The sequence below is a fragment of the Pseudonaja textilis genome, chromosome 3 (assembly GCF_049901715.1).
Source record: "Pseudonaja textilis isolate UNSWEBS1 chromosome 3, rPseTex1.2, whole genome shotgun sequence".
Taxonomy (NCBI): domain Eukaryota; kingdom Metazoa; phylum Chordata; class Lepidosauria; order Squamata; family Elapidae; genus Pseudonaja; species Pseudonaja textilis.
In genome coordinates, this window is record NC_141992.1 from 24,846,473 (window position 1) to 24,874,159 (window position 27,687).

At 38.6% G+C, this 27,687-nt stretch overlaps 1 protein-coding gene across 2 annotated transcripts; it reads right to left on the bottom strand.

Moving 5' to 3' along the window:
• KCNS1 (potassium voltage-gated channel modifier subfamily S member 1) lies at positions 1 to 27,227 on the bottom strand. 2 transcript variants are annotated; one of them, XM_087929066.1, is made up of 3 exons: positions 26,624 to 27,227; positions 13,312 to 14,316; positions 1 to 2,740 (listed from the first exon to the last, which is right to left on the bottom strand). In XM_087929066.1, exons 2-3 carry the CDS (start codon positions 14,275 to 14,277, stop codon positions 2,306 to 2,308), a joined length of 1,401 nt encoding a protein of 466 aa, XP_087785192.1. In that variant the 5' UTR covers positions 14,278 to 14,316; positions 26,624 to 27,227; the 3' UTR covers positions 1 to 2,305. The 2 variants fall into 2 exon arrangements, with proteins under 2 accessions (XP_087785192.1, XP_087785193.1); XM_087929067.1 differs by lacking the exon at positions 26,624 to 27,227 and adding an exon at positions 18,218 to 18,238.
• Between the last annotated feature and the right edge of the window lie 460 nt (positions 27,228 to 27,687).

Sequence of the window (27,687 nt, forward strand, 5' to 3'; positions counted from 1 at the left end):
TATGCAGGATAGATATATGAACCTCTTGTCGGAGGGACAAAATTTGAAATATATGAACAGAAATGAAACCACTTATTTTCAGTGGGCAATGTTCATTTCTTTGGGCATGTAGCAATTACAAATGAAGGGAGAAAATTCTTTCTATTTTGATCAGTAAACAATAACATAATTCTGGGACTCATATTTGTGAAGAGAAACCAAACATCTTTCATCTAATTACTTTTAGTGAAATTGAAACATTTCCCCCATCCATCACATTGACATACTTTAAATTCATTAAATCAGCATATACCCTCTAATCTATTTTAAGATTATTGCAAATGGTAGACCGTAGGGATTTATAACTCACAGTAACAACCTTCCTCCTACTTTTCTTTCCTCCCTCCATCCCTATCCAGGGCAGGAAAGTTTCAGTATAAATAATGAGTATTGGGAGATTAAACATCTTCAGTAATGACCTAAATGTATTTCATAAAGACAGTGCTGAATTGAGCTCAGTTCCGGGTGAATACATGGATGTGTCCATCTAATCATTTTGGTAATAGTAATGAAAGGATGTGTCATTACGTTCTTCCAGGATATCTGTGTATTTCCTTCCTTGTCTATCTTGTGTAATCTGTCTAGTTTGGTCTAGAGGCCTGGGATGCTTGGTCGTGTCTCCCATCCAAGTAGTAGCCAGACCTGATTCTGCTTAGCTTCTGAACCCAGACATACTGGACAGGGGTGACACCTGCTGAGATTTATCAAGTACACTTGCTGTCTTGTTCTGTGTAGAATAACGATCAAGTTAGAAACAGGAGCATGCTTGGTGGAGATGATACATTACAAAAGTGCACAAACTATGTCCTTCTAAATATTAGGCTACAAATGCTACAAATTATCCTGATTAAGTAGATGAATTGGAATCCAGCCACATCTGGGAAGTCCAGTTCTCCATTCCTAACATCAGAGGTATTGGGATGCTCATTATTATCCAATCTTACTCTACATAATTATAATCATGAGGGATACAAAACCAGTTCAATCAAACTAATGGCTCAGGTTATTTAGCATACTTTTCTCACAGTAGACAATCAAATATTTCCAGAAAACTTATCAACAAAGCTAATCATAATACCAATAAATCTATTTGGCTACATGGGTTTGTCAGCACTTTACTTCTTTTCCGATGACTATGATCCCACTTTTAGTAGCACCCTATCCCCAAATTAGTGCATTGTAATAGAAGAAATACATCCTTTTAATCTGTACCCTGAGTTTACCATCAAAGAATTTTATTGGATGGCAATGAGAACCAGGTGTGGAGAGGGAAATGGGAGAGCAGGAAAGGGAAGGAAAATATTTTTACCATCCTATACATCATGCATAGATTTGTTAAGAGTTGGGAGTGCAAAATCAGCCATAGAGAATTATTTAACATGATCATGACTTGTGCTCCATTCCTTCTTCAGCACATCAGCCATTACAATCTCTCCTATTTATCTTATATCAATTTTGGATCAATTTAAAATCTTTCTAGCGTACGCTGGTAGCTTCCATCAGACAGACATTTATAAGGCAAGTTAGAAGTTCTTTCACAATCTCAGTTCTGTGGAAGCCATTGCAAACATTATTTGTTATAACTTTATAATCAGTATTTCATTTCTTTGGCAATCTTTGAAGATAAATTATGAATCAGAACATTGAAATGTCTGGGGGAGATAACAATACTGAATATGAAAAAGTTAACATACATTGTGGAAATATTTGGTTGCACGTAGACTCAGGATAGGTGGTGAAGATTAGCTGCAGCTACTGAATGTCAGCTGAAATAAAGCTGTTTTTAAAAGTATAATTTGCATATTTATTAGATTCTAAACTTGAGTTTCCAGCCCAATCCAGGTACTTGGATATCTGCCCGTAAATTACACTGTGGGATGTGGGATGCTAGGACTATTATTGCCAGTACAATACTCAGATCGAAAGCGTGTGTTGATGAATCTACTTCCTTTTGTTGCATTGAGGGAATGGAATACAGATGGAACCTTAAACTATTTTGTCCATTTTGCTCCAGATGTCTCTTGGCAGATTGAGATTTGAATTACCATAGTTATAATGTATACTGGCTTGGACGAATGCTGAATATCCAGATGCATAAGGTCAATGTGTATTCTGCAATGGCTCAGGAAGAAGTTACTTCATACATGCTTTTGGAACATATCACTTTTAATGAATAAATCCATAATGGTGCATAAAGGTTTTGTTGATCATCATGCTACCAATTTGCCTTTTTTTGACACCAGATAAGTCTTCAATCCCCAATCATTCAGTAGACTGGAAGGATGTTCCTGGTGAGATCTTCATCTCTCTGGTAAACTTCACTGAAAGCATCAGATTCTTGGCTTGGGTAATTCTCAGATTCCTCCAGTTCCTTCTTGTCACTGTTTCGCACAGCAGCTTCCAGGGCCTTTTGCCGGCGGTAGAAATGGGAGAACTTATTGAAGATGATAGTGATAGGCAGTGCCACAACCAAAATCCCACCCAGGATGCAACCAGAAGCTGCTAGCTTGCCGGCGACAGTCACTGGTACCACATCCCCATAGCCTACAGTTGTCATGCTAACTGTTCCCCACCACCAGCAAGCGGGAATAGTGTCAAAACCAACGTCTTCCTCCTTTTCTGCAGTGTAGGCTACTCCAGAGAAAACAGACACCCCAACAGCCAAGTATAGGAGAAGAATTCCCACTTCTCTGTAGCTATGCTGAAAAAGAAAAGATAAAAAAGAAAAAAAATATGGAGGTAGGTAGTCAAGATCAATAACTAAAAATAGTATGAAAAGAGACCTCATAGTTTCAATGCTGGGTTTTCTACCCTTTGAGTTGTATCCCTTACTGTTTCTACAATATCAGACCACAGTTGACTAAGATCATGACTGAAACTTAGAACAGAACAATATTTTGCCTTAGCACGTCTCCAATAATATCTTTCATTAAAACATAGCATGAAACAAGAGTACCTTAACACCATCATTATTTATCAATTTTCTTTCAATGGTATATGCATAAGCACATCTGAATTAATGCCTTCCAGATGCTTGGACTGCGATTCCTATTACCCTCGCTGAAAACAATGGAGATTGAACCCATGCTGACCCATGCTGAAAACAATGGAGATTGAACTCCAACTATTGCATATAGCTAGTGTTCATTTATTGTAGCAGGTAATAATATTCCAGAGTTTGAGGAACAGATTACTTGCAGGTAGACTCTAAAACATCAGCATTCAAAATAGAGATACCCCTTTAGTGAGTTGCATTAACAAAACGAAGCCAGAAGATCTTGCCTATATCATCAATTCTACTGCTAATATCACCATTCCAGAGCCAAAATTGAGAGATAAGGGAAACAGATAAATTACAATTGACTCACATTGTCTTTGCAAAGAAGAATGTCATACAAAATAAGGTTTAAGCATCTTCTCACAATGTTTGACCTGTACTTAACACTTCATCTCATATAAGCATTTTTCTTAGTATGTGTAGTTGCACCTTTATACTGTGACTCCAAAAACATACTTAAAATCACTGTTACACAAACTGCACTGCTTACCAGTTTTCAGGAGCCCATTAAATTGGGGGTGCCTGATGGGGCAGAGAATATTCTCACCCCCAGGCTCCCATCATCTAGGTTTTCAATTTTTGTTGTATTTTGTTTTTTTGTACTTTGTAAATTTTATTATATTGTAAACTGCCCAGGGTCACTGTATTAGTAAGATGGAGATCAAAGGAGATCAACTGATCTCCAGGCAGAAGTTACTTTCTAGGCTCCATCTATTCCTATTACTTTCAGCCCTGAAGAGCCTGAGTTATGACAGTAACACTGTTTTTTCACATCGTTACAAGTTGTATAATGGTAATATTTGAAATTACTTGTAGTGTGTGAGGGTAGCTGACATTTTTATAGTTTAAACAAATGCAACATACACCCACCTTTCTTTCCTGTTGTTTTTGAGATTAAAATGGGGATATGTTTTTCCATTGCAAGGAAGCTAACTTAATTAGGGACAGATAACATTTCTTTTTATTAAAACTGGATTGTCAGTGCCATGTTAATGTCCCACATTCAGTTAGCTTGTTCATCACTGCTGCTCTGTGCCACTTTACTTGGGAGTAACCTTTAACAAATTCATTTGGTCTTACTTCTGAGCAGATATGTATAGGAGTATGCTATGATTCTCACTTATTTAAGTGGGATTTACACATTCTAACTGAATGGAGGATTGAGGCCCATATGTTCCCTACGGCACCACTTGATATATTCTTGTCAAGCAAGGCAACTTTCCAGATCAATGACCTTTTTAGCATCTCTCAGGATATAAAAGAAAGCATTTTTCTCTGTAACATTTGTGAGACTAATGCAAACTCTCCAGATAAGATAACTTATTAATGCTTTGGTGCTTCTTTGGTTCCCAAGGACAGAATGTGGTGATGGCAATAATCACTCTAATATCTGCTTTTAAGGACAAATGCTGTTGCTGAACTCTAGACTGGCGCCATCAGTCATATCTCAAGTTTGTATTGAGTCAAGATCTGCATCTGGCAGGGAGAAGACAGATGTCTTAGTGGCAAATAAATATCTTTCATTAGCCTATTTTATAGATTAAAAGCAGACACATAAAACGGGGATGTCTATTCAGTGCCTTCAGAATGCAATATGATCCCTACATAGCTGCAAGTCAAATCAAGACATGTACTGATTTCAGATTTAGCATCTATAGTTTTACAAGAGATAAATCACAGAGGAACAAATGTGTTTCTGTTGTCCCCTTCCACAAGCTTCCCCTTTTCCTGGATCAAATCTGGCAATCTTTCTCATGGTCTATCCCTTTTATGCAATGTGATTGAATATCCACAGCCAGTTCTCGGGACACGGGATCAGAAGAAGCAGGTCCTGAGCCAGACAGAGATATCAAGCTTCTTTAGTTGCTATGGTCCCAAACAAAAAATTATTTATCACAACTGTGATAAATGTCATTGGAGATTCCTTTCTTTGTTGTTGATAAGTAGTCCGTCTTCTGCCTTCCTTGCTTTCCCTGTAGCATAAAAATCACAACCACCATCAAAGCATGTGATTAGGGAAGATAGAAGAAGCTTTTTAGAAGAAAGCTGCAATTACCCTGGCAAACCACTTTCATGAGCCCTTCAGCTCAAGACTTCAATCTTAACAGGATTTTAGGAATCCCAATCTTAATTTGCTTTTTTTTTATTTACACACAGACATTTCCTTTAGCATATGTATAAGAAATCCAGGCTCAGAGTTGATTGTATTTGTAACTCCCAAGACCTTTTTGGACAAAAATCTGCTATTTGTCCCCCAAAAGATATCGAACTATAATTGTTCTGAGGCCCAGCAGGAAGATCAAGACAAGCTGTTGCTGGAAGTGAGGCTGATAGAACCAAGGCCATTGACAAAAGATGCCAAGATGATCGATCAATGTTAGGCAGGCATGGTAGGTAAGAAATGGAAATTCCTTTTCAAAAATATGCAAGAAGCCCAGTAGATAGACTCAATCCAGAGCAGAACAAGGACTGTCAGAGCTGGCTATTTATAGGCATGGCACAAGTGACAAATAGAAAGAGACAACACAGTATAGTCAGGCACAAAATGAAGCTGTCAAAGAAAATGACAGTCTACAGACAGCCTAGGCAGTCAAAATGTATTCATTAAAGTATACATAAGAAAGAAGCAGAGAACATGGCTAAGCTGCAAGAAAGGAAAATAATATAACTAGCTAAGTCCAGTACTCTGAATGAAGAGAAAATGATGTGCACAAAAGAATTAGGCATATACTGAAACCTGCAGTTTACACTTGGATAGAATGGGTTGCAGGCCTCTGGATCAATAATACATTTCCCACTTTTTAGACAAGCCATAACATTTATTTTCATCCTTTCACTTCACTGGCTGCTTGAATCGAAGCAAAAGCAATAAACCAAAGCATTCTTACAACATTAAGGCAGCAATAAGAAATGCCCAGGAAGCAGATGCTCTATGCATGATGCATACTCTTTACTTTCTCTACCAAGAAGCCTGTGGTTTGATCTCAATATGCCAATGGCATCTCCAGCTCTCCTGGTGTCTCTACTGAAACAGTTTGGATTATTCGATGAAGCCAAGCATAATATATTGATTAGTGATAGCAATTTAACTGTTTCTTTACGAAGCCATTTCTTAGTAAGGGAAGGAAGTGAGCTGCTCTCTCCTAGCCCTATATCAGGGCTGTAAAACTCACGGCCATGGGCTGGATGGGTCACACACTGGCCACACCCATGCCCGGTTTAGCAAAGGGGAAAAAAAGTCACGATATGTCACATGGCACCACTATGACGACATGAGTTTGACACCCCTGCCCTATATAATCAAAACTAACCTAACAGCAAACCAAAGCTCTCCTCTTGATCACCTATTACAGCTGGACCATACGCAAGTATCAGTGCTGAGATGATTGCCTAGGTCTAATCAAGATTCTGTCTGTCTTACTACAGGAAGGAGAGCTTCCTTCAAATGAGACATTGATCTGATTTGTACAATGCCCTAGTAGTCTATAATTCATTTAACAAAGGTTTACTAAAACTGGACTGCTTAAGTTCATATTATAAGCAATATTACCAGCATGTGTTTGTCATCAAAATGATGAGGTTCTATACATAAAATTAAATTATAGTCAAATACACCATAATTTTGCTTAGTGCTGGGTGTGAATATAGTTACTGGAGAGAGAAAAGAAGAAAGCAAAAAGAGCATTTTTGTTGTTTTAGTACTTTAACACTATGTGACAGTGGTTTGGGCAACAAATTATTACCCAAACACCCTGTTTTCTCTTACTGTTTTCTCTTTCTCATATACCTCATACTCTCTCTTGTAATCAGTTCTTTTATCCAATGGTTCACATTCCACAAAACCTTTGACTTAAAACCAGTAATTCAGGGATAGGCAATACAATATCTTTAGAATTTACAACTCCCATCAGCTTCAATGATTTCTGACAGCTGCCCTTCAAAGCATCTGGCAAGCCTTTGGCTGCTTACTTGATCTTTAGTTGTAAATAACACATGAGATGACATTTAGCTTTATCTAGCTACATTTATGTATGTTTATGTCAAATCTATAGACTTAAACTAGTCATAATGCATTTTCCAAAATGCAAACATTGCCTGGTACTTAAAAAGACAACAAGGTAACTCCAACCAGGTCCAGGAGAAAAGCCTTTTCTGCGGTGGAACCCCCTCTGGGGCCCCCTCTGGAATACTTTCCCAGCAGAGGTAAGATCTGGCCTCACATTCCTGGTTTCCTGGAAGAGCCTAAAAACTTGGCTCAGCTGTTTGGCCTGCTACATTAGGGCGAGCTGACAGCTTAGAGAAGATGCTCATCCCCAGGCTGCCCATCATCTTGATTCTTAACTTTGAGTCTTTTTATTCTAATTTTAATTGTTTTTGCATCTTTAACTTTTATTACATTGTAAGCCTCCCAGAGATGCTAGTGAGATGGGTAGCATAGAAATGTAATAAGCAAACATTTTTTTGCATATTACGTTTTCCTGGGAAGGAAATTCAATAACTGGGATGTTACAATGAAGAGAATGACATTTATCCTATTATCCTTAGCATCCTTTTCTCTTCTATCAACTTTCTTCCCCCAATATTTGAATTTATATTGAAACCATTGATTATGTAAATACTGCATCCTGATTAGGGTTGGGAATCAACGTACTGCACCCCTCTTGTAATGGCATCCTTTCTTATATGACTGTTTACTGTTTTATCCCCTTTAGGAAAACTAAAAAAACACAAAGAAAAAGGTCTTTGTTAAAATATGAGGAAGCCTAGACTTAGTATTATTAATAACCTCATATTTATACATGGGATATTTCTACTTACCCTTTCTTAATCTCCTAATAGTAGCTTGAATATAATGGGTGAGCCTACTGATTTGCAAAGCTGAGTCCAAGGAGCAGAAATCTCTACTCTGTCCTGAGCTGCTGCAGGTCTCAGAGTAACAAAATCCTCTGACTTCTAACTCATGAAAAATAAATACAATAAATAATTTGCGTTGCTTTTCCACACCCATTTCATATTATGTGCATTCATATGATCATATGCCACTATATATTTGGTTAAATTATTTTTAAACCTGAATGGGGTAAGGAATTGTTATTGTTTTAAAAATGGATATACCACCAGTTTGTGTGGGGGCCAGTCTGCATTGAAACTATCATAGCATGTATTTCATTTTGTTTTAGTTATACATAGAAAGTTATCCCATACACTTTTCACAACCCTTGTCAACTCCTAAACGATCTTGTCTAGTTCCTGAAGGACTAGATAGGGGAACAATTGGGAATACCAGAGCTGTCAGACCAAGAAACCCAATTAAAAAAATAAGCAAAGGCAAATCACTTCCATAATCGTGCATGAAAAATGAATAGGCATGTAGACTAGGAACTGAGTTTGACTTAAGGGCTTTCTTATCCCAATCACAAATTCACCCAGATTAATGTGTACATAAATGTGTTTAGTGTGAGATGCTCAGACATTTAAAATATTTTGTTCTGCTTTCTTACTGAATTGAGTGGGAGAAATTTTTTCATCTTCTATTCCAAACAAGGATTAAAGAAAGAGAGAACATACATTTTCAGTGTTGAGGTTTACTGCAATTTTTTTTAAAAAAAGTTAAATGATGTTTTTTCTCTCATTCAGGCAGTTTCGTTAATGACTGATGAATGAGGATAATGACTGAGAGTTAGACTGATAGGGAAAGACACTCAAATTTCCATACTATAACTATCCCCATTAAAGGCCCCACCTCCAAATGAAACAAAGCAGAAGCACTAATCACTTTCCATGAACACATATGGATCATGCATGATTTAAACAGAGGTGGCATGGCTTCCCATCTGTTCCTTTTCCCATTCATATCACGCTCTAGATAGCCTATCAAGCAGACATTAGGCTTGGGGATATTGGTTCCATCTGGTTTGTGAAAACCAACTATTGAAAAAAAAAATAGATTAATAAAATGTAACAGTCTCACTGGGGGAAATGAGGTGGGAAAGTCAGGCCTGACTGTCCTCACCTTCCAGAAGGGCAATGAACATTTCTAATTCACAATGGTCTGTGACATTTTGGTGAATGTTTACTGTAATTCTGAGGTCCCCTAGAGCAGGGGTCTCCAACCTTGACAACTTTAAGACTTGTGGACTTCAACTCCCAGAGTTCCTCAGCCAGTTAAGTCTTAAAGTTGCCAAGGTTGGAGACCCCTGCCCTAGAGCAAGGGTCTCCAACCTTGGCAACTTTAAACCTGGCAGACTTCAACTCCTAGAATTCCCCAGCCAGCTTTGCCAAGGTTGGAAACCCCTTCCCCAGAGCAAGGGTTCCCAACCCCCAGGCTACGGCCCATCTTTGGACTGTGAGCTCTTTGAAACCAGGCCACAGAAGTGTGTGGGCAATTATGCCTGTGGACATCCCCACTGGCATGAACAGCAGATGAGCATGTGTGTGCACACACTCCATTTACACAAGTGGCAGATGTGCGTGCCTGCCGCTCGTGCAAATGGAGCTACGAGGATGGGTGTGCACACCACTTGTATGGTGCCCTCCCTTCTCCCCCCACCTGCCAGTCCGCAAAGCCGAAAAGTTTGGAGAACTCTGCCCTAGAGAAGGAGAGGTTGGCTTCCCTTCCCACATGGGTGTGTGGCTCCAACTGGCATTGACAGAGGAACTAGTGTATGCTGCCTGCTGTTTCATGTCCTGCTTCTATGTTCTGTGGATGCATTTTGGAAATGGTGTTCCACTAAGCTTCTTGGGTGGGAAGGCAATCAGAACTGCAGGTATATATAGTGAGAGATGTTCCGGACTAGCAGGCTCATAGCCTGCAAATCTGATTGGCCCGCTGAAAGCCGATCGTGATTGGTCATCATAGACTGATGCGATTGGCCAGTAAACGGGCTGCCGCGATTGGCCCTGCCAAGAGCGGCAAACTCAAATCGCCTTCATTGGCTGCCTAGCTGCAGCCAGCCCTATATAAGGGGCTGCTGTGGCTGGGGTTAGTTGCTCAGATCTGAAGTCACAAATAAAGAGCTTTAGTTACTATCTGAGTCTTGCCTCCGTTCTTGAACCGTCCTCCCAGATATAACAAGAGAGGCAAACAGCAACAAACATATGCATTTAGTAAATAAATAAGCAAACACAAACTTTTCTGAAGGACCTGAAACTTTACAAGGGCTTTTTGTTGAAAGAAGAAAAAAATGTTATGATGATTTATGGGTTTGAGGATTAAAAAGATATGAACAAGTTGGAAGTCCAAGGCATTTGTATAACATTCAAGAGGGAAGGGAGAATTATAAGACTGTAATTCTCTGTTGAAGAGAAGATCGGAAGCCATTACATTTTGTACACAGATTTTTCTGGCACCCTTTTCCTTCCTTCTTTTCCCTTTTTAATTTTTTTCTTAAGATTTGACTTTTACTATATTTACTGTATGTAAATTTTTAAAAAGAAAGAAAGAAAGAAAGAAAGAAAGAGAAAGAAAGAAAGAAAGAAAGAAAGAAAGAAAGAAAGAAAGAAAGAAAGAAAGAAAGAAAGAAAGAAAGAAAGAATTAATTTCAGGTATATGATTGGGTGAAAGAAGTGGCAGTTTAGGTTATCAGAGATTACGCAAAGGAGAATATTTAGTGGGCATTGCTCAACAAATTGCACAAAGTGAACGTAAATGTGAAGTAGCATCAAACTGATTTCCCCCCCTCCTTCATCAAGATTGGAGGCATCTCAGAGGCTACGAGAGAGCTTGTGAAGTTGAAGTCAGAAGGAAGACATTCATAGTTACTATCTTTAGCTATTCTTTCCACTTGTTTGATGCTTATAGTCCCAGACTACAGCAATCCCTTGGGACTTTCTGGAATGCCAGATACAGTGTCTTAGCCTTCTACACATAATATCTTGATTAAATACCAACTAGAGTCTCTCTCAGAATTCATTAGCGTTCTTTGAAGCAGATATGACTTTTCTAGACTTACGGAACATTAGATGCAAACAGTAAAGATAAAAGACAGCAAAACAAATGTCAGTCCCTTAAATCTGCTCTCTGCTCTGAGAAGACATCACCTTTCTCAGTCACCTATTCTGACAACCAGTCACATCAGCTGGCCCTGAAACTCCTGGTGCCAGCTGATGCGCTTGCAGGTTAGCCTTAGTCTGCCTGGCAGCAAGCCCATAAATAAATGAGCTACAATCAACCAAGCTGAACAAAGAATGTAAGTTTTAGGAATCAAGATGGAAAGTTCAAGGTCTGCAAGATTTCCCACCCCCCTTTCAATACTGTCCGCTTTCCTCCTTCAAATCTTTTTTTTAATGGTAAGGAAGCAAAAGCCTGAACATAAATACAGCCAACTGCAGAGAACCACAATAAAAACCTCTCACTGAATTCTGCAAGGTATAGGAGCTTAATATGTATAAATACTACATTTAAAACAGGCCATGTTAGCTCATATTTCATGCTAAGAGCTTAATTTTGCCATTACATAAATCAAACAAAGAATCCTTTTGGAGGCCAGACAGAATACAGGAGTATTTCACATTAATTCCATATATAGAGGCAAGGACAGATATAATTGTACAGATTCCTATCCTATCACATTCCATTCTGTTTTAAGAAGGGTTGCAGTGGAGATGATGCTAGACAGATATAAACAAATCTGAAGGAAATGTAGATGTTGAAAATAGGTGGGAATTATTGATAGGAACAAGGTTTACTATGGAAACAGAAGATAGTTTTGTCTGTTTGGCAAGGAATACTGGATTTCCAACTCATTTGGACTTTACAACTCTGCATGCTAATTTGCCAGTAACTGCCAGAAAATTTAGAGAATGACATAGCAGCAAACTGATTGGAAGAGGTCAATCTAAAAACCAATATCCAAAAAAGAGACTTAATAGAGTATGTAAATTATCATACAATTCCTATCATTTCACATACTAGCAAAATAATCGTCAGGATCATCCAAATAAGGATTAGAGCCCTACATGGAAAAAGAGAAACCAGGCATTTGAGCTGGATTTAGAAAGTTAGAAAAGTTTAGAAAGCCAAGGAAGTTGAGACATTATTGCTGATTCATGATGTATAATTGAGAATGCCAAAGAATACCAAAGAGAGATCACAATGTGGGAATCCCAGGACATCTTATTGTGCTCATGAGAAATCCACACGGAAGTCAGGAAGCCACAGTATAGACAACACATGGCAAAACAGAGTGGCTTCAAGGTGACAAAAGAGTGGGACAGGACTGTATACCTTCTTCATTTTATTCAATCTGTAAGGTATATATTAAGGAAAGATGGATTGAAAGAAGATGAGTAACTTCAACAACTTGTGCTATGCTAATGATACCACTGTTAAAAGCCAAAAGTCCAAAGGAATTACAAAGTCTAGCAATAAAAAATCAATGTGCAAAGTAAAAAATATGACTAACAATATATCTAAAGTAAATTATCTGGCACTACAACCAGTTTTCAAACTGATAACTAGGATACTGAAGAGTTAGACTACTTTTTTAGGGATCAACAATCAGCAGTAAAAGGATCAGCCATCAGAAAATATACTACAGAGTAGCAGAGCAACTATGAAGTCTTTGAAAAAGATACCCAGGTGCTGTGATGAATCTATATCTACAAAGATCAGAATAAGGCAGGCAATGATAGTCCCTGTAACACTCTATGGAAGTGAAAGTATTGGATTTTGAAGAAACAGGGTAGGAAGATTATTGATGCTATTGAACTTTGGTATTGAAAAAGACTCCTTGGAATATTGTGGACAGCTAAGAAAACAAACAAATGGAACATCAAACAAGTCAACCCAGAGTTCTCACTGAAGACACAAAAGACCAGTTTCAAATTATTAAACTTTGGAAAATTAGCAAAAGTCAAGTTAATGCTGGGAAAAGTGAAAAGAAAAAGAAGAGGGTGATCAGCAGCGAAGAGGATGGACTCAAGAGTGGTCATGACTGTAGCATTGGAAGACTTCAAAAAGTAGGTGAGGGCCAGATCATCTTAGAGAATGTCTATGTGATCACTAAAAGTCAACATGATTTTATGGGACATAATCACACAATAATCCATTATTGTAACTGAACTTTAAAAAGTTCAAAAGCATGAGTAATTTCACCAGGTTGAAATCAGACAAAAACTTAAGATTGAAACAGGACAAAAGTGCTTTGGGCTACTCTTGATTATTTTTTCCTTAGAAATATGAAATAAACATAAATGCGCTGAAGCCCATTTACCTTCAAGGTTGCTCCTAAAGACCTCAGACCTGTTGAATGTCTTGCCAGCTTCAGCACTCGGAATATCCTCATAAGACGAAACACTTGCACCACCTTACCCAAATTTCCCAGTTCTGAATCTGTCTTCGTGGTCACGTCTACCCAGAGGGTGAAATAGAAAGGCAACACTGAGATAATGTCAATCAAATTGAGGGGATGCTTGAAAAACTTCCACAAGTTTGGAGCCAAAAGCAAGCGGGCAGTAACTTCAAATGTGAACCAGGAGATGCAGAAATACTCCAAGTTTTGCAACACAGAGTCATCCTTCAAGTTGCCCTCCTCATCAAGCTGCTGGTATTCTGGCATGCTGTGAATACACATGGTAGATATGGAAACCAGCACAACACTGATAGATAGAAAGCTGAAGAGTTTGCTTGGGATGGAGTATCCTGGATTTTCCATGGTGAGCCAAAGGCGCTTGCGCAGATTGCCACAGGGGAGCGTACTGTAGCGAAGCAGGTCATGATTGAAATCTAAGATCTCATCTGGGGATGTATCCACACTGCTAACTTCACTTTCCTCATCCCAGTTGTGATGATGTCTCTCCAGTTTCCTTTCATGATAGCGATAGCTGCAGCAGGAATCCAGAAAGAATTCATTAATGCCCCAGTATTCTATCTCTTGGCAAAAGGAGAAGACACACAATTCCTCCATAACATGCAGTTTGCCAGTCTGGTAAAAATGGAGCACGTATAGGAAGAAGCCAGGATTCCGATCAAAGTAGAATTCCCTGGCACTCACATCATAATCATCACACAGCTGCAGGATGGACTCTTCAGAGTCACAGGAAAGCAAGCGCCCAAGCCGAGTGTCAGGAAATTTGGAGAGGGCACTCGAACTGAGTCTCCTTCTCAGGCCCCCAACATTGATGTTGATGACCTCATCCTCAAAATCAGAATCCCAATAGTTTAACCTCCTGTTGACCATGATCAGTAGAGATGGGGTTAATTTGGCCTGCAGACAACACTGAAACAGAAAGAAAAGAGAAGATTCTTTGCTTTAGCTCCTGTAACTTGGGGGGCGGGGTGTGTGTAAATTATCCAAAACTTCTAAAGAGAGTTTTGTGCCTGAGAATCCCCTAGCTGGTTAGACTATTTGTTATAACAAATTAATTAGTTCTACAGCTAGGAGTATACATGTGCTTTGATCATATACACTAGTTTGGAAAGAACCCCTGATACACTTTTCAATTAAATATTTTTTTTTAATCCAGAGCAAAACTGATATTTGAAATCTGTGTTTTTCATGGAATTGCCAACAAGTTTTTTTTTCTACACAAAAACAGAAGGGGAAGATGATTTTGAATGGAAAAACAGAAGGCATGTCTTAATTCCACTAGTTGCTGCAACTTCTTTCACTATTGGGTCAATAGCCTACTAATAGGTTTTGGTTTTATTTCTACAACTGACATTTTATTCCTTTAAAACTTCAACTAATTGTTCAATATTGTAAAAGGATAAGATGCTGTCTAAGAAAATTAAAAACCCAAACCCTATGGGGATCATAGAAAGAAGCTTCAGGTGTCTTTAGAACCTCCTCACACACGTCAGACAGCAAGGTCCAAGACATAGTTCCACAAAAATACCAGAGGTAGTATTCAGCAGGTTCTGACCAGTTCTGGAGAACCGGTAGCAGAAATTCTGAGTAATTTGGAGAACCAGCAAATACCACCTCTGACTGGAGATTTTACAGTATCCTTCCCCTGCCACGCTCACCAAGCCACGCCCACAGAACCGGTAGTAAAATAATTTGAATACCACCACTGATGCAACTGATTCATCTAGCTAAGACCCAACAATTTTCAATGCACAAGACGGAAAGTCATGGAAACTGACAGCATATACAGCTTTAAACTAAATTGCTGATTATTGCAAGATCTGGATGAATGTAGGTTTTAGTTCATATCAAGCATGCTGCCTTCATCAGTGCGTGAAACTCTATGAAAGTAATGCAAACAAACAGATCCAAATCAGTGGTGGGATTCAATTTTTTTTACTACCAGTTCTGTGGGCGTGGCTTGGTCAGCATAATATGGCTTCTTGGGTGTGGCTTGTTGGACATGGCAGGGGAAGGATATTGTAAAATCTCCATTCCCACCCCACTCCTGGGGGAAGGTTACTGCAAAATCCCATTCCCTCCCCACCTCACTAACCTGCTTTCCACCTCAGTTCTCCAGTGCAGGGCAAGAAAAGAAGACCCAGCCAATCAGCTGTGACTCAGGAGGCAGAGAATAGATGGGGTCAGTCAGAGGAGGTATTTGCTGGTTCTCCAAACTACTCAAAATTCCCGCTACCAGTTCTCCAGAACTGGTCAGCACCTGCTAAATACCATCTCTGATCCAAATGGAGTTTTACATCCCACAAACTCTAGCTCTGTATTCAAATCAGAAGATCCTAAAATATCAATTTTTTCAGCAGAGTAAGTGGCAGAACTTCCACAACAGGCGAAGAATGATTCACCTTTGAATAAAACTAAACTTGTATTACCACACTATTTCTACACTCAATTATCCTTTCCAATGATTCTCAGCCAAGTTGTAAGTGGTAGAAAAGATCTTCTATGATTCTACTTGTCTTACATATTTTCAATGACACCTATTAGCAATATTGTAATGGCAATCTGATTAATCAGATCCAGGTAATATAAGAAAAAAAGGATGAATAAATATCTAGATGCTTTCATAGAAAGCATCCTTAACTAATTTAATGATTCCCAGATTTGCTAAACTTTGTTAACCATGTGAACCATGCCAGTTGGGAGATGAATAGGAAAATAAACTATATTTTTCTAAAGGGCACCATACTGAAGGATTTCATTTAAAATCCAGTTTATGGTTAGGTACCAGATAGATTTTTCAAGGGTATGATGTTTTCAAAGCAGACAAAAATAAATGAATAATCAGGGAATAGAATTAAAGAACAAAACATAATAAGGTTGTAAATGCTACAAATAAAGGCATAGGTTTATTGGGAAACTATATGGCATAAAGATAAAATCAAGCTGAACCAATAAAAAGCTATTCCTAAATAATATTTAAAACTTGACAATGTAAATAAATCAATTTTAACCAAATGCTAAAAAATAATAATGAGAATGTTTGGAAAAGTCTAAAGGCAAAATCACAAAAAACTGGTACCTGTATCTGCCCAAATGCAATACCCCTAAGAGACAATTTACCTTATTCATACTTGTCTATAGTCTCCAACTTCCCTTCATGGAGGGGGAAATTCTACACAGGGACTGTACATGTATCTGCTTGAATGTAGGGAAAAATTATAGGCAGTAAGAAACTTTGCTTTAACATGCTTTCTCTTTTCCAATTGGAAACCCAAAGAGATATTGAAAAAAAAGTCTGTAGCTGCACGTAGTTCTCTAAACTAGCTACCTGTGCTGGTTACCTAGGAATGATGCTTGCAGTTGACTAAAAAGACAATTGTTCAGAGTTCCATCCAGACAAATCTGAATGAAAAGTGTTTGAACAGCCATTCAACTATTCTCCAACCCTGATTTAGTTTTGCAAACATACACAATACTCATTTATCACTGAGCATCTTTGTGTGCATCTGTACTTGTATAAATACAGTGGCATAATGCAGTTCAGGGCTTTTGAAACACAGCTACAGATACTGTGGGCTTGCTCCAATTTTCTGTGAAGTGTGTCAACTGAGATAAAATGAAATGTTAATTATTAACCAACAGAGAGAATCCATTCAGAAGAAAGGATTCAGATTATTTTCTTATAGAAGTTTAACACAGACTTTCTCACTGTAATCAGTGCATGTCACTTCAAGTAAAATGAAAACATCCCAACAGAACTGAAGAAGATTATATGTATTTGGGGTTCATTGACTGCTTTTTGTGAGTTTCAAAATTATTCTGAATTTAGTCTAGACAAAATAGCATCCCACTGTTCTTTGCAGGTGAAATCTTATTGAAGAAGATAATCTTCCATGATTATTTTGCAAACAGATAAGTAACTTCAATAGATCATTAATTTTTCCATGTGTAAGTTTAAAGATTTGGATCTAAGCAAGCATATAATGAGAGCAGATCTACTGAAACCAGCAAGAATTCAGTTGAATCCAATGGACTACTCCAATTGTGAAAACTCATCTTCAGTCACATTACCCCATGCCATGTTTTTTTTAATTAAATATATAATATGCAATGATGTAAACTATATAAATAACTATTCACAAATAAATAACTATTTGCGATTCATGCAACATGTAAAATGAAAGTCAAACAAATCATGCTTAATACAATGTGTGAACCAAGCCAAGATCTATGTCTAAATGTTTTATTGATGGAAGTATCTCATTAGCTTGCTACGTAGTAATTTTATTAAAGATTATAATTAGAAGAGTAAAAATTAGACTAAGAAAGACAGAAGAATAAAGAGCAGAAGATACAGAGGGGAAAAAAGAAACAGAAAGCAAATTAGGAATATAGTAAAGAAAAAGAAAAAAAATATAAGGAAGTGATTTCCCACTTTCATCATAAGTATAAACAATTATTGTAACTTATCACTTCCTCTTAAAATACAACAATCTCTTCTTCCCATATCCCATCTCTTACCTATAAACATATCCATGAAGCATTGTCATTTCAGTTCCATTGTCAGAAAGTTTATTAACTGTTGCCAGAAATAATAACATATTTGTTTTAACCTTAATCAGATCAATCAACTTTATCTTAACCTTTAGTCCATTCAAATAATGTCTTAACTTGATTTTTCATTTTTTCCCCTTTTTTGCAAGTTTTCATAACATTGAGCCTCACTCTCTTGCTATCTATTACAAACTTAAAAAAAAAAAATCTTAAACTTGTTAAAACATTCCCTCACTAAGGATTGTAGGAAACTCACCTGCTGTGAGATGTGTGGATCTGATTCAATGCCTTGGGAATATTTTGAAATTAGAAATTAACACAACAGCCAGACCTGGTACATTTAGGATTTGTCATTAAATCTTTATTAATGCTTTTCCCTCCCTACCAAGTTATTGCAGCAATTTCTCTGAAAGACTGTAATGTTTGTTATTGATTTTACCCGTAACTTTACAGGAGTTGTCATGGCTGTGGTTTTAAACTGAAAGAAAAGAAAAGAAAAGGAAAAAAAAACCCTGAAATACATGCAGTGGGAGAAAAAAGATCCCATTAAATGAGATTCAGTTCTAAGGACTTAAAAATAGTTGTTTTTTAAAAATGATATTTCTACAAGAAGAGGACAATTCAACTGCAGTATATGCAAAAGCAATTCTTATTTAAGCAAATTTTAATCCAGGCACTTAGAGAGAACAATTGTAATGTCAAGCTTACAAGCATTGCAAGTTGTCTATAAGACTAACACACAGCGATAAAATCCAAAATTACGTATTTTACCTCCCCCGTCCCTAAGTCTCCCTGACATTCCAGCACATTAAGTTAGTTATATAAGCTATAATAGTTAAAAATAATGATTTGTTTGCTTTTTTAGGATCAAAAAGTATTTATTCATTGCTGTCCATCAATGTAGAATCTCTGCAATCCAAGTTGAACCAAAAGCCAGATCTCCAGGACCTGAATTGGCTGAGTTGCTTCAGACATGAAAAGGAAAAAGATGGTGATGGCTGAGAAAGCATGGAATGAAAATGATATGCGATTATATTTGCTCATGGAACCATTTTAACATTTCTCAGAAAAACATCCTTAGGCCAAGGACAAGATGCATATCACACTGCAAACTTGTAGAGGGAAATCAAGTTCTGAATTCTCTTTCACGCTGACTTCCACAACTCTTATTATTTGTAAGGGTGGGTATCTATCTTGTATAAAGTTCCCCCAAAGTGTAAACTGCCTGGATCCTAACCTATTTGCCCCATCTTACACTTCTTCGCCATACTCCAAATAACAAATAAATGTAGAACAGTTGGAAAATGGGCCAAAATTAATTTATTTCCATTTCATTTACAATGTGTGTATGTGTAATTGTGCGTGTGTATGTGAGCCTAGCAATTACAGTCGTAAGTCTTGATGGTCATTAAGTGGTCATAACCAATTCAATTTTACAACCTTTTTTGTGGCAGTGGTTGTTAAATGAACACAGTAATGACAGTAGTCATTAAGTGAATGCTATGGTTGTTAAGCAAACCCATTGTTTGCAATGGGCTGGCTTTTGCCAGATACCAGAAATAAATACCAGTTTCTGGCAAAACCTTCATAAATCACAATCACATGACTGAGGAGCACTGTAAACTCAATTTTGCAAAATATGCAAATATGACCCAAAATGTGGTCACATGACTGGGCGGGGAGGTGACATTGGAACTTAAGTAGCTTTGGGGAGATGGGTATGTTCTAATTTCGAATAATCTCTAAGTAACCACTCATAAATTGAAGTCTACCTGTCCTGTAAGCTTTGAGTTTGGAAATGAAGGCTAATTGAAATAGATGCTTCAATTCTGAAAAAAAACCCAATCTTTTCAGGAAAAGATTTGTTCAGTGGAAAGGCTCAAAGGACTGACTAATCTTTCTTTCTTCTGAGAAAAGAGAGACAGAATAGAGGATAGGAAAAACCACCTGTGGGATTTTAGATTAGTAGTAGGAGAGTATATTTTAAAAGTAAGTAAACACAAAATAAAGCAATGGCAATATTAATGCTGAATGATGAGACAGATCTTAGTGACATCTGTAAGCTAGCTATCTAAAAACTCTGCAGGGACTGTTTTCACTTACTAGACCTGTACCTGACTTTTAAAAATGTCTTTTGTGTCCCTTTATTTGCTGTACTTTTAACAACTGGAGAGTACAAAAGAAATGTTTTTCTTCCAGCAAAAGACTCTCGGTATGGGAGATGATTGAAATTCTGATCCACAGGCTGCTTAGATTTTTAAAGGTCAAACCCATCTCTATAAATTGAGCCTGGAATTACATCCCTGACTCTGGTTACCAATCACAATAATTTGATTTAACCAAGTGATTCTGTTCAAAGCTGCATTCTGGACAAACTGAGGTCTCAGAACAGTGTTTAAGAACAGTTCCACATAGAATACATTACAGCAGGGGTGTCAAGCTCGTGTTTTCATGGTGGCGTCATGTGATGTATCAGAACTTTTTCCCCCTTCGCTAAATCTGCATGGCCATGATCAGTGCCTCATGCATCCAGCCCACGACCCACGAGTTTGGCAGCCTATTGAGGAGATGATTACAGGTCAAACAAGAACTGGCTCTGTTTTGTTTGTGAAACCATGAGGATGAAGATGATCTTTTTTTTAAAACGATGATAGTTAGTCCAGAAGTTCCAATTAACTCTGTAAGTATATTAATTCCAACATGAGAATTTGCTGCTTTGCAGGATGGATTATAGTTATTCAAAATGGGATAAATAGGTAATCTTAGATGAACAGAATCCTCAGACAGCCATATATCTGCCTTACCTTCTATGTGCCCTCATCCAGCTAAAGATGCCAATAGGTTAATACTAATTGGTTTGGGACACCCACTTGTTCCCTGGGCACAGAAGGTGACAAGAAGGCCTCTATATGAGAGCTAAGAGATATAGAAGATAACATTCCATAGGTTAAGAAACCAAGCAATAGACTAGCAACTTCTAGTACAAATTTCTGTCACTTCCCATCCCAACGGATGTTGGTGCATGATGTGTCTTTGTATAGCAAAAACTGTTGCTCTCTCATTATTAGAAATAATAGCCAGATGCAAACATCCTTCTAAACCATAATTTCTTCAGTATTTATTTTGTAAACAAAGTGAATAAACTTTAGAATGCAGATTAGTGCTATATATAAATTTGGCCTTTAACCCCAGCTAAGATCACTGTATACCTATACCCTTATTTCAGTAATGACTCCATTTTATAAAAGTGTGCAACCACTATCTTCAATATCTTCACAAACAATTTAGATGGGAATAGAAAGGAAAGTTATCAAATTTGCAGATGATACTAAACTGGCAGGAATAGCCAACACCCTAGATGATAGGTTCAAGATCCAGATGGATCTTGACAGATTTGAACACTAGGTCCTAACAAAATGAAAATCAATGTAGAGAAAAGTGAAGTCTTATACTTAGGCAAGAAAAACAAAAAATACACATAGGGATTGGGAGAAACTAGGCTTAATAGCAGTAACTGTGAGAGGGATCTTGGAGTCTTTGTGGACAACCAATTAAATATGAGTGTGCAGTGGCAGCCAAAAAAGCCAAAGCAATCCTAAATTGCATTAACAGAGAGATTCAATCAAGATCACGTGAGGTACTAATGCCATTCTATAAAGCCTTAGTAAGATCACACCTAGAATATTGCATCCAATTTTGGTCACCACGCTATAAAAAAAGACGTTGAAACTCTAGAAAGAATGCAGAGAACAGCAACGAAGATAATTAGGGGACTGGAGACTAAAACATATGAAGAATGGTTACAGGAACTGGGCATGGCTAGTCTAGCGACGAGAAGGACTAGGGGAACCATGATAGCAGTGTTCCAGTATTTGAGGGGCTGTCACAGAAAGGAGGGGGTCAACCTATTTTCAATAGCACCTGAAGGCCAGACAAGGAATAATGGATGGAAACTGATCAAGGAGAGGTTCAACCTAGAAATAAGGAGAAAAAGTGAGAACAATCAACCAATGGAACAACTTGCTTTCAGAAGTTGTGAGAGCTTAATCACTGGAAGCTTTCAAGAAGAGACTGGACTGCCATCTGCCAGAAATGGTGTAGGGTCTCCTGCTTGGGCAAGGGGTTGGACTAGATGACCTACAAGGTGCCTTTCAACTCTGTTATTCTGTCTGTCTATTCTGTCACTATGATATCAAAGTCACAGCAGGCTTTGTACCTCGCACTGAGGGTGGCACTATTTTCAAGAGAGGTTCAGGGACTTTAGGAAGTAATTATATCCAGGCTTAATTATATCCAGGCTTAAAAGAATTATTTTTGCCCCTTAAAGATCTTCTAATATTAGAAAATGCAAGTTTTTTTGCTAAAACTCACTCTGCAGCTACAAGATGGTGCTAAGAAGTGATTCAAGGGCTACCTTTTTTACATCTGGTTAAGGAAGACCAGGAGGACAAACAGTTGGAAAATGTCTTCCTTGCATTTCGATTTCATTCTCAAGGACAGATTAGGCTTCACTAGGATACCATCTGGTGCTCCAGAGATTTTTTTTTTTTTGCTTCAAAGACAACTATACCAGAGGTTTAAAAAGCTGTAACTTTTCTCCATCACCATAAATAGACAGAGACACTTCTTTTTGGGGTAATAATCTTCACATCCAATAAAGTAAACTATTGCTCACAAAATTTTTTTAGATTGCATTAAACATACCAATCTATTGCAAATAAATCACCTTAAAGGTAAATGTGGCTATTGCTCAGCTACAAAGTGTTGGAGCTACTGCCACAAGTCGTTTAGGATTTTCAAACAAGGAACCACTGAATCCTTTACTTGATAAAAATGTTTGGGGTTGGAAGGATTTGGATCCCCTTCCATTTCTTTTACCCTACGACTGAAAATATAATGTATTCTAGTTTCTGCTTTAGAACAGAAAATAAAGCAACTAAGTTAGAAAAGCTTGTGCATATCACCAATGGTCTGTATCATCATCATCATCATCATCATCATCATCATCATCATCATCATCATCATCATCATCTATGAAGCTTGTATGCTGTCTGATTCTAAACAACTCTAACAATGAAACAAATAAATGGCAATAAAATCAATGGATAAATAAATGAAAATAAGGAAATACAAAAAAAACCCTCTCTTTGCTTCCATCTTTCACCATCCTCACATTCACACCTCAGATAAAGTATTTGTATGAAAGGTATCGATTAAAAAGCACCCACCATCCATCCAACTTCTTGCCTCTCAGCCCCACACAAAAACTGACTCTCAACTTGCAACACTTCTCACCATTCTGACATCTATATGGTATTAATATTCTCTGGACTGTATCTTATAACCTCCATGGATGCCCTACCACCATTAGCATAGCAACCTTCATTCTTCCAAGAAGTCAAACTGTACAAGATGTTCTCCTGCTCCTGTTTAAGCACAAAAACGGATCACGGGAGCTCATACCTGAATCTATATGAAATCTGTTTGTGTATTTTTCTCTGGAGTGGCCTCTGTTGAATGTACAAAAAGACTGTCTGCTACATAGACCGTTTAGAAAAATAGTGTGGGTGGATGTAGAAGAGCACCCACGTGAGAATAGAATGCATGAGGTTGGTTTTCTCTAGCCTTAGGCTTCTTCTTTTTTATGGCAAATTCCATCATTCTAGATACATGTTTGTGTAATAGCTGTGGCTAAGGGGCTATGCAATATCACAGATCCCGAAAGAACCAAGCTGGCAAAGATTGATTTAGGTCAAAGGAAGATAAAGGTTCAACATGGAATTTTGAGACTCAGCTGTGGGCTCTTTCACAAAATGACTACTATGGTAATCATATAGTCAGAAGATTTTCGTCGGAAGATGAGATGGTAAAATTGCTTCCCACTACTTCTTCTAGCTTCTTTGGATTCTGTTTTAACAGCTTATCTTTGGGGTTTCCCCCTTGGATACTTCCAAAAATAATCCTGGGCTGCAGCAATTCATTGGGTTTTTTATTCAAAGAATGTTTATGGAATTCATTTGACAGACAACAGAATGAAATAGAACGGAATGTTATCATGGTCAGTTGCCAGTACAAAAAGGAAAAAAAAGACAGCAAAATATTTGTATCCATATAGCTAAGTAAATGAGTAAACTAAAAATAGCATAAAAATAGACATAAGGCCTCTAAAATCCATTAAATATTAATGTACCGTATATTATTTACTGCTTTCAGTCATTAATTAGATTTATGTAAAAAGTAAGAATGGTGTGAAGGAAGTAAGTAACTTTATGGCATGCAATATTAGAGTACGATGAAATGTAGAATTTTGCCTTGCTAACCCTGGTGAAGTTTTTTTTAACTATAAGGCACTTACTTACACTTGTGTAGATCTTTGGAGCAAAATCTTGAATGTGTGACAAAGTAGTAGAGGCTTTATGTGAAGGTAAAATTCAGCAAATTAGCCTTTAAAACTTAAGTGGACACCTTATTCTTAGGAATCTAACTTTCTTGCAAAAGGGAAGTGAGAGAGACAAATATTTCCGATCAATAAGGAAGATACTATGTGGTTTTTTTAAATCTACGTACCAGTATTTATACATGTGGTGTCTTCAAGTCAGTGTTGCCTCCTGGAAACTGCCTGGACATGTTCCTATAATTTTTTTGGCAAAATTTTAGAAATGATTTGGCATTGCTTCCTTCCCAGGGATAAGAAATTATGACTGGCCCAAGATTACCCAGTTGGCTTTGTATTTAAGGTGGGACTAGAACTCATGGTCTCCCAGCCTCCTGGTTTTTAGTTGATGCCTTAACCACTACACCAACTGGTCCTCTCTTTAAAGTGATCAAAAAACATTGAAGAAGCAAAGAACCTGGAAACAACAAAGGCAATGTCCTGGGGTACTTTGCTCCAGCCAAAAATCATGCTGTCTCTTCTTCATTTAGATTAATTCAATAGCTGAGTCAACAGATTGTTTTCACTTGCCTTAACTGCAGGGCTTAGTTTGGCACCTGTGACTTCCAAGATCCTAGGCAGCATGACCATCAATTCTCTGTAGGGTAATTTGTGGAGCTGCATTTCCATGTCCTCCTGGAAGGCACCAGACTTGGGAATGCTCTACAGTGAAGGTCATGGTTGAGCTAAGACCTGAACTTCCACTTTCTATGGCCACATTAAAATTCCATTTGTTGCATTGCTTCTCCAAACTCCACCTTGAAAAAGGCATTTATGTGCTATGCTTCGTAGCTAATTAGCATCACATTTCCTCTACATCAATTCTGATTCTGACATGTAGGGGTCATTGATGAAGAATGCCTTCTTCCCAAATAATCTACCCTGTGGGAAAAATTGAGTCCTACAGATGCTTTCAGTGACATTTGAATAAGGCTGCCTGAAACTTAGCAACTGTCATTTTATATTTATATCCTACCTTTCCCTAAAAGCTCAAGAAATGGCTCATCTTTCACAACAGTCTTGTGGGGTTTTTTAGGCTGAAAAATCCTCCACAATCATTTCCAGCAGTATGGCTGAGAGAGATAGGAACCTGGATCCATTTATTCTGGTCCAGAATTTAGAATTTGCACAATATGTGAAACACATTCTTTTAAACTCTGAATTTGTGTTTGCATAGGTATGTAGGTGTACCTGACCCACATTATTTGAACAGAGAAAATGGGTTAATTTAACAGCAAGGAAAAACGTGTTGCGCAAATAAAAACATTTAGAATCCTGTTTTTCCCAATTGGCAACCAGTTTCTGCCTCTTCATGACCAGTTAAAGACCAGAACTGGCTGCTATACTTATAGAAGTGGAGAGCCAAAGCATTCCAGAACATCATTTTCCAGTTTCTGGATCTATAACATGACAGCCTGCCTTTTCTTTTGCTCAACAAACCTTTTGCTGAGTAGGCATGATGGTCTGTGCTATCTGAAGTTCACCTCCACATTCATATTCTTTCAGTCTCAATCTCCGAGAGATACCTGGCTTGAAAGCTAGGCCTACATACACTTCCTGCCCATGTCCATCTCCGCTGTTCTGGAAAAGTTTACCGGAGCTCTCACTCAAACTGCTTGCTGGCCACAGCAACAACCTGCAGGTGTTTAGGAGGTCCTATGTTTGAATATGAAATATTTACTTTCTAAAATCAAGCCTGAACATATCTATGTTTGGGTCCGTCCTGGAAAATCATGTGAGATGAAAAAGACTTGGAATATTTGGATTCATAAACATCCTGCATGTATACAGGGACACATAGGAATTGCTTATTTCCTGGAGTGCTTTATCTTGTCTTATTAAAATTTGAATTCTAATTGGGATAATATTGTAACCTTCTCTATTATTCAGAATAATAGAGTAAAACATCGCAACTCAGTTGGGACACAGCCTTTCCTACTAATACTGCTCCAATTCCCTGCTCTCCTGCCATTACAGAAAGGGCCTCTCCTGCCACTTTCACGACTACCGACAAACACTCTGCACATGCTCAAGGGCACTCTTCTTTAGCAAAGAATCTAGCAGGTTAGCGGAAGGCGAGAACAGGAGATATGCTAGTGAATAGCTTGGACGCTAGTGAATTAAAGGGCAAAAGATGCCCCAGATTTCTGGAGAAGGAACTTCAGTTGAGCGTCTGGCTAGGACTGAGTTTCGCGGGCTCCCGTCTCTTTCACAGCGAATGTCACTTACCTCTAAGGCACGGCAGGTGCCTTCAGCCACTGCGCCCCGGCCAAGGACTCCGGACGCAGCGTAGCGCGCACATGCCGGGCGGCAGCAACAGCGACGAACTCACCGCGCTCCGCCTGAGCCATGTGCGCCTTGGCTGGGAGGCGCCCGGTCCTTTCGCTCTTCTCCCGGATCCAGACTGGAAGCGGACTTAGCGCCGCAGCAGCCCAGCGCCCTCTTCTTGATGCCGAAGGCGCCTGCCCCTCAGTCTTGCGCGGCTCCCGAATCACCTCCAGCTATCCCGGGGGATCCGCACCGAGTGCCGCCGCCGCCGCCGCCGCTCCTGAAGATATGTGAAGGGCCAAGCCGCCGGAGAGACAGCTTCCCCTCGCAATCCCGTCCAAGATTGCAAATGTTCGCTTTGTTGCTCATCAGAAAGAGGGAGGGAGGGAGGGAGGGAGAAAAGGAGGGAGAAGAGGCCTCTTTTCTTTCTTTCCAAATCGGGGAGGTTGCCGGATGGGGATTTTCTCTCTGGAACCCAGAGGGAGGCGTCGTCTGTGCCTCCGGGGTCTCCGGTTCCTCCCGCGCGTAAAGGCCACTCGGGAGGCAATTAATTACGCGCGACGCTTGGCCTCCGAGCTGAGACAAAGACGCTGAAGAGGAGACGGAAAAGCCTCTGAGGAAACCTGGGTTGGATTTGTGTCTGGTCAAGAAATCAAAAAGCAGAGAGAAAACCAGTTTTTCTGGGCGCTGAATAGTTGCAAGGTAGAGAAAGGTCAGCCTGGACGGGAATTCAGGTAGTCCTCGATTCATTTAGTGACTGCTCAAAGTTACAAGGGCACTGAAAAAAGTGATTTATGATCATTTTTCACACTTATGACCTTCCTAGCATCCCCATGATCACGTGATCAAAATTCAGAAGCTTGGCAACTGGTTTATATTTATGAGGGTCGCAGTGTCCTGCGGTTGTGCGATCACCTTTTGTGACCTTCTGACAAGCAAAGTCAGTGGGGAAGCCAGCTTAACGATTGTGTTACTAATTTAACAACTGCAGTGATGCACTTAACAAATGTGGCAGAGAAAGACGT